Source organism: Lactuca saligna, chromosome 7 (genome assembly GCF_052625555.1).
Source record: "Lactuca saligna cultivar CGN05327 chromosome 7, ASM5262555v1, whole genome shotgun sequence".
In the NCBI taxonomy this organism is placed as follows: Eukaryota; Viridiplantae; Streptophyta; class Magnoliopsida; order Asterales; family Asteraceae; genus Lactuca; species Lactuca saligna.
The window spans coordinates 28,246,044-28,254,352 of NC_136423.1; the positions used below are offsets into that span (position 1 = coordinate 28,246,044).

Consider the following 8,309-nt stretch of genomic DNA (forward strand, 5'->3'; position numbering starts at 1 on the left):
ACTTTATCTAAAACCACAATATTTGCTTACAATTTTAACAACATTACCTGATCACCCACAGTGTCTTTTTAAGGTCCTTGCTGTTCATCTTGAAAACATGCAAAACGTCACATTCAGAGACAATGAACAGCTTCACAATGTCGTGTCTAATCCATATGCAAAAGCCACTACTTTAACAGAATGGCTTGCAAATAATAATATTGATGCCAACGGACGCGATCTATGCTATGTTGATTACCTTTCTGAATACTGATGGGTGCAAAACGGAAAACACTGGAAACGTAGAGTCACAGACAGAACACCAGCTATAGGTCGACTAATATATGTCCATCCATCCGCTGGTGAGGCATTTTACCTCCGAATAATGCTGTCACATCAAAAAGGTTGTCATTCCTTCGAGGACATAAGAACCGTAGGTGGTGAATTACTTCCAACATTTCGAAGTGCATGTGAGAAACTTGGACTGCTTGGAGATGACAACGAATGGTTCACTGTAATTGAAGAGGCTGCTGCATGGGCAACCGCTGCTGAATTAAGATCTTTGTTGACTCATATGCTTTTGTTTTGTGAGATCTCTAATCCTAACCAGCTTTTTCAGCAACAGTGGAAGAAATTTGCTGACGACGCATCATATACACAACATATACTCAATGATGAAGACCAAATGCAATACGTTCTGTATGAAATTGAATTATTATTACGTTTAGGAACGTCAGCTACCTCATTGTCAGCGTTCGGATTACCCATGCCAAAAGCAGAAATGCTAGCAGCTTTAACAAATAGACTCCTCATGGAAGAGAAAAATTACGATAGGAAAAAACTAACAGAAGACCATGACTCATACTGTGCTACTCTTCACCCAGAACAGAAGCTTATATATGAATATGTGATGACGAGTCTGAGAAGGAACGAACAGGTTTTGTCCTTTGTATATGGACATGGTGGCACTGGAAAAACCTTTCTATGGAAAACATTAATTTCCGGTCTACGTTCCAAAGGGAAGATTGTTCCGGCAGCTGCTGCATCAGGTATTGCGTCGTTGTTACTCCCTTCAGGAAGAACGACTCATTCACGTTTCAAAATACCGCTAGATCTTACTGATAGTTCATTGTGTAATATAAAGAAAAACACACAGCTCGCCCAACTACTAATAGAAACAACACTCATAATTTGGGACGAGGCACCAATGAACGATCGTAGGTGTTTTGAGTCCTTGGACAAAAGCCTGAAGGATCTAACAGGCTGTACGGATCAACCATTCGGTCATAAATCAATACTTCTAGGAGGGGATTTTCGCCAGATGCTACCTGTTAAATGCAAGGCATCAAAAACAGAAATCCTAAACTCATCCTTGCCTAGATCACATCTGTGGAAATATTTCAAGGTTTACAGATTAACTGAAAATATGCGCTTACAAAGACCAAACATAGATATAACAAGTACACTTGAGGTGGAAACATTCTCACAATGGTTACTTGCTGTCGGAAACGGAGAATTAGGCATCCCTGAAAATGATGGCCCATGCAATGCCAAGAAAATCGAAATTCCGCCACAATACATGATACCTCCACATGTTTCAGCACTCCAAGAACTAATCGGATTCATTTATGACAATATTACTCTTGAAAACCCAACAATACTAAATCTTTCTGAAAAAGCAATAGTGTGTCCAAAAAATGAAACTGCCCATGAAATAAATATGATGGTTCTGAAGAAGACGGCTGGAAATAGCAAAATTTACTTAAGTACGGACTCAATAATCCTAAACGCTGGTTGTGACGGTGATTCCGGCCTGCTGTATCCACCTGAATACTTACACATGTTAAACTTCAATGGTATACCACCACATCAACTCGAATTGAAGATCAATGCTCCCGTTATACTTATGCGTAACATTAGTCCAATTTATGGCCTATGCAACGGAACAAGATTGATAATTACACAACTTTTATCAAGAGTCATTGAGGCAGAGATAATGACTGGAACAGCAATAGGCCGTAAAGTTTATATACCCCGCATCACTTTGACGCATACAGATAACGAGCTTCCATTTACTTTGAAAAGGAAACAATTCCCGTTGAAACTTTGTTATGCAATGACAATAAACAAATGTCAAGGTCAATCACTAAAAAAATAGGCATCTATCTTCCACAACCTGTTTTTGGCCATGGTCAACTCTACGTAGCACTTTCAAGAGCAACATCTCCACAATCCCTCAAACTTCTAACTATTCCACAACCAAATGAACCTGCAAACTTAACCAGAAACATAGTTTATTCAGACCTTTTAACAGAAATAGATAATACTTTTAACCATAATTAAACAAAAGTCAAGGCCAATCGCTAAGAAAAAATAGGCATTTATCTTGCACAACCTGTTTTTGGCCATGGTCAACTCTACGTAACACTTTCAAGACCAACATCTCCACAATCTCTCAAACTTCTAAGTATTCCACAGCCAAATGAACTTGCAGACTTAACTAGAAACATAGTTTATATAATACTTTTAACCATATGTTAAGTACCTGTATAGCATAACCAAGGTAAACCTATTATCAAACATATGTCCTACGCATGCTACACTGTCTAATTGTAATGTACTTCTGCTAGGTTATTCAAATATATCAAACCTATTTAGTATATGATTAATGTAATTATACTATGCCTTTACCTGCTAATGACCATTTTTGTTTATTTTCTTCCGACAGAACAAAATGTATTGGATAGCAGATGTCAAGCCTAATGAAGAACCCATACCACTACGAATCAGAGTTATCAAAAAGTGGAAAACACGCACTACTGAACAAGATTTATGCTATCTGTTTGTAGACAGACATGTACGTCTCCCGTTACACATATGATAAAATATTGATTTCACATACGTATACATATATAAAAAATTCTATTAATCTATTACAGGGAGATGCTATAGAGGCAGTAGCCGACCCAAGGAAAGAACAATCTCTAGATGACAAAATGACAGTAAATCTATGCTACACTGTAACTGGATATGTTGCACTCCCAGCCAGAAAATCCAGGAGGGTGGTCCAGCATGATGCATCTGTACGTCTCGGCGACACAGCCCTCTTCGAACCTCTCTGTGACCCAGACATCCCATCCTACTTTTATGATTTTGCTACATACGACATCCTCCTGGCCAGAAAATTAAAACCCAAAACAATTAAGCGGTAACAACAACCTTTTTTAAAATTAACAAAAAAAATATACTCACATTTGACCTCAAATTTGTCAATTCGTTTTATGCAGACTATATAGGTCGTGTTGAGACAATATCTCCTCCACTAATCCGAAAAGCAAAAAGAATAAAAAAAGTTAAAATACAAGACCAATGGTTAGTACCTTCCAATATTGAAATGTAGCATACAACGACAACATTCACAAATTCATATTTTAGTAATCACCACTAACAACAGGGCAAACATAATGGAAATCACTTTTTGGGATGAATCCATCTTCCCATATCAGAAAGAGGAAGCAGTTGGCAAGGTTCTAGCAGTTACTGCTACATTGGTAACTGAATATCAAAGTATATACAAACCCTTTTCCTTACTTTACTTTCTTAAACGAATACATGTGTCATTAGTTGTCCAACTACTAACTACTTCCAACAGACAACTTGCAGTTGGAAACTACAGAGGCAACATCAGCGTTCCTCAACCCGCAAATCCCAAATTTACAAAGTATAACTGACAGGTACACAACTACGTACCCTTTACATATATACACTCTAATGCCAAAGTTACAAGCTCAATAAATCTTCAAACTACAGATTCAATCAGCTCAAACACCCAACAGATGTGCAACAAAACCAACAAACCATGTCCATCCATCAAATAGTAAACAAGTTCAAAGAAGATCCAATGGTATGGACTAACTTATCACTGTTACTCTTAAAGTCTTACAATTCATCAGCCTAATATACTAAATAAATATGAAACGCAGCATAACAAGTTTACCTACACAGCAAATGTCACAGAAATCACATTGCACCGAAAGTGGTACTATGTTACATGTCCGCGTTGTCCAAAAAAATTATTCCTACAAAAAGGAATAATCCCACGGTTTGTATGTGAAGACGATGGCTATGTTCCTGAACCAATTTTCATGTAAATCTCATTCCAACTTGAAAAAATTATACTATTCTTTTACATCATCCTTTACATTAACCGTTACTATTTTCAAATGACCAGGTATTGTGTAAACACAACAATTGCAGATGAAAGTACAAATGCAAAAGCTATATTCTTCAATGATGCCATGACACAAATGCTTGAAAAAAGTTGCCACGACATGGTCATCACACATGGACATTCAGACCCGGACATAATTCCTTCAGAAATACTCGACATACGAGGAAAAACTATGGTCTTCGATGTTGCTATGAAGAAGGACGGAACAATGGCAATTAACAAGGCAATACCACAAACGGCACTCGAACCGGTAACACCAAATCCCAAGGCAACAGTAAAAAGACATCCGCCATCATCACAGGGTATACATACTTGCTTATCGCATTTTTTAAGTGTGTTACATGTAACATACATTTAATTTATTTTAATGCACTTGTAGCACTTGACATGCCGCGTAAACAAAAGAAATGTTAGATACAGCTGTATGGATTTTGATGCGTACCAAAGGAGGAATTTTGACAACGACAAACAAGAGATGGACCTGTGCTCCTCAATCATAGGATAAGGCCAAAAGAAAAGAGGCAGCACCTTTTGTATTTTGCAACTATATCCTATAATTGTAGTTAATTGTCGTATCGTTCGTACCTCCCGAAACTGCACGTAACTTTTTAAATGTATGAATGTATATAACTTCTATATACTTCCTATATAATTCTTTGCCCATCATAACAACCAACTTTCTACCATTTCTTAAATACATCACTGCCGCCGCAACGCGCGGCACGGGTAAAATTCTAGTTTCTTCATAAATGCTTTGATAGCATCTTTATCACGTTTTTCTGGGAACAAATTCCGCAACATCATTCTTCAAAAAAGATACTATGATTTTAAAATAAGCATAAATATTTTTTTAAATGACCATGAATTTAGGAATGTCATACTTCTCCCTTAAAAGGAGGGATCGACTAAAAAAATCCATGTCTTATACTCTTGTCATAATACCTTCTTTCAACAAAAAACTATCTAACTTGACCGTCAGAGCCTCATTCCAAGATTCCCTCCCGGACGACGTCTGACGATCTTGTTTTCTTTGTTGTGATTTGCAGGCTTACCACTTTCACCTCTTAAGGAGTCGAATTTAATTCGGAGACTTATGACAACAGTTGGCACCATCCGGGCGTGCACTCACTACTACACAAGCCATCCAAAGAAATTAGGTGTCAGAAACGAAGGACGAAGGACCCAAACGATCAGACGGTGGTGACACCAGCCCAGTCAGACCAATGTAGCCCCTCGACGGGAGCGGTCCGTTAACATTGGAAGAGCAACCACCCTCTCAAACACTGAAACTATTGGTAGCCGGGTCTGCGGTATAGTTCATTGCTAGTATATGGTGACCGCTGCCACTCGCAATAGAAAAACCAGCCACAAACACCCACCACAACGCCTCAAAGAGCTCCGACCAACCAATCAAAACCAATAGCGAATAGACCTCCAACACCATTGTGATAGATGGGAACCAACACCTGGTCGCCTGCTACAATTGTACCCACTACGCAACTACCATCCTCAGGTCACTAGTCTTCTCCAATGGCCGTCATGTCGCACAACCGTTGTTCTCACATCAACCTGCGTTCAACCTACACTCTTGCCAATAAAGAGACGCATACCTCCAAACAACATAGTCGCAAATTCACAACAGTCAAGGCACACCAGTGTAGGAGACGGTCTTACACACCACGGGGCCAACGAAGTCAAGTTCATAACCGAACCAATTGATGTACACATACTCCATGTAGGAACCATATATACCACAATTAACCATGTACAACCATGGGTACTAATAAGGGTATGGACAATGATACAGCAACCCATACCATGAATAGTAGATGATGGATGGTGGAGCATTCGCCTATCCACACATGGACAACCTGATCACGAGCATCAGCTCAACATTCTACCGAGAGCTCTTGTATTACAAAATATCTCATTTCTCCATGATCTCAAACATTCCAAAGCATGATGGCACAACAAATCCGGATGGGCACATAGATACCTATGAATGGACAATGACATCACTACGGACGGACAAGAGGTTCATCTATAGTTACTTCCCAGTTATACTGTCAGGAAATGCTAGCAAAAGGTTTAAGGTGTTGCGTACGAGAAGTATCTCCAACTTTGAATAGTTGAGATATCTATTCCACAACATTTTTTTGCAATTAAGGAAAATCAAAGGAGATGCCAACTCCATTCGAGTGTACTACAACCGGTTAACCCTCAAAACCCTGAGCATCCCCGGTCATGAAAAGTTCCTAGTCACCGCCGCTTTCACCCAGGGATTGCTCCCAGGCCCTCTGTCAAGGAAGATACAAGGAATAGTGCCAAAATCTAGGGATGAACTGAAGTATAGGGTCGAAAACTACCTCGGGAAAATCGAGGGGGGAGAATGCAAAGAAGCCAACCTAAAAGTCGTATCGAATGCATACCTCAAACAAGACATTCATCCCTTAGGTTTCGCCCATTCGTTAAGGATGAGCCCAGGAGCCAAATGCCATAAATTCATACCATTAAAAAAAAACCTCAGCGAGTGGAATAAGAAAAAGGGAAGTATTGCAAATACCACAAGAGCAAAACCCACGACACTGGGGAATGCACGATTCTCAAAAGCGAAGTAGCGGACAAGAAATTGAATGGAGATCTCGTGGAGATAGCAAAGACACTAAGATCAAAATTCGAAGCCGAACAAAAATATGGGTGAACCTGAAAGGAAGCTAATAAACAACCAATAAAAAGGAAGACATCTACACAATCGCGAAGCCCCGGAACAAAACCAGGCGTCGATTGGCAAACAATAGCATCGACACCCTACCTGGCGATACTCAGAACAGATGTTTCTGACCTGGAGACTTGAAAATACCCGATTAGGATCCCACAGACTCGGTCTTAATCTCCGGCGACATCCAACAACATCAGATATGGTGAGTCTTGGTCGACGGTGGCAGTAGCATCGACGTCCTCTACAAGTACTGTCTCGAATGACTCCCATCACCTTGGAACAAAATCTAAAACCATCGACCCGAGCACCGCTTGTTGGATTCACAGGACACAAAATGTGGCTACTCGGAACCATAAACTGACCATTGACACTACTCAACCACGATGGGAAGGAAAAGGTAATAAGGGTAATCAAATTCTCAGTAGTAAAATACATGTATAACGACGATATGATCGTTAGGTGTCCAACCCTTTTCCGGCTCCAAGCTATCCCCTTAACAACACGTTTTATAATAAAATTCATGACCACCAATGGCTCGGCAACAATGACCGCTCTCAACCCACTAGAAAAGCAACAACGGGCGATTTCCGCCTAGGACACTATGAAGATACCAAAAAGGCGGCACACAAATAAAATTACCACCTAGATCCAACATAGGAGGAAAAGCTGTCACCCCCACACAAGCAGCCCAGGGGAAGAAGGGCATGATATAAATAACATCACCATGCCATGAACAACAAGGATAGTCAGTATGAGCACTAGGCGAGGCTGGATACCGCTAAGCCTACCAGCATCCCGCCACATGACGAAAGACCAGAGCACGAAAAAAGAGGAAACAACGTGGCATAAGCGCAAACTCACGCAGCTCGACCAAAAACACAACGGGGAAACCACTAAAGCCAGTACGGAGAGGATATATAACTACCCCAGAAATGAAGACAACAATAGGAGACCCACCACAACTGTAAGGGTCCACTACTAGCAAACGCTTCTTTAAGGACGATCTATAGTTGGGAAACTTGTAGACAACAGAGTAAGCATCAAAACACAAAGGAGCAAAGGGCCATAATAACACAGACACATACTTCAAACAAGATGAACTCATCCCCATAGGATGACCCGATAACCAGAACCGGGCTATAGAGAAAATTGAAACTCATCCTCTAAAAGAAGGCCAAACCAAAAATAGAAAATCATGGCCTGCATACAAGCGCGAACATTGAAGAGCTCATAGACACAAGCCGTCGAGGGACACAAACCAATAAAGGTCAAGAAGAAGAATTCACTCTGATAGCTTGGGAGTGCCATCTTAGGAGCTAGGCCTAGAATAGCACACCTCAAGTGATCAAACTATTAATGAATAATCACACCCTAACGAGC

At 40.2% G+C, this 8,309-nt stretch overlaps 1 protein-coding gene across 1 annotated transcript; it reads left to right on the top strand.

The window, feature by feature from the left end:
• Positions 1 to 364: 364 nt before the first annotated feature.
• Positions 365 to 2,137, top strand: LOC145006776 (uncharacterized). Its single transcript, XM_078965829.1, has one exon. The coding sequence runs from the start codon at positions 365 to 367 to the stop codon at positions 2,135 to 2,137; it is 1,773 nt and encodes a 590-aa protein (XP_078821955.1).
• Positions 2,138 to 8,309: the final 6,172 nt, after the last annotated feature.

What these genes read in the sequence shown, in the direction of transcription:
- LOC145006776 (XM_078965829.1), top strand. Translation starts at nt 365, where the DNA reads ATGCTGTCACATCAAAAAGGTTGTCATTCCTTCGAGGACATAAGAACC.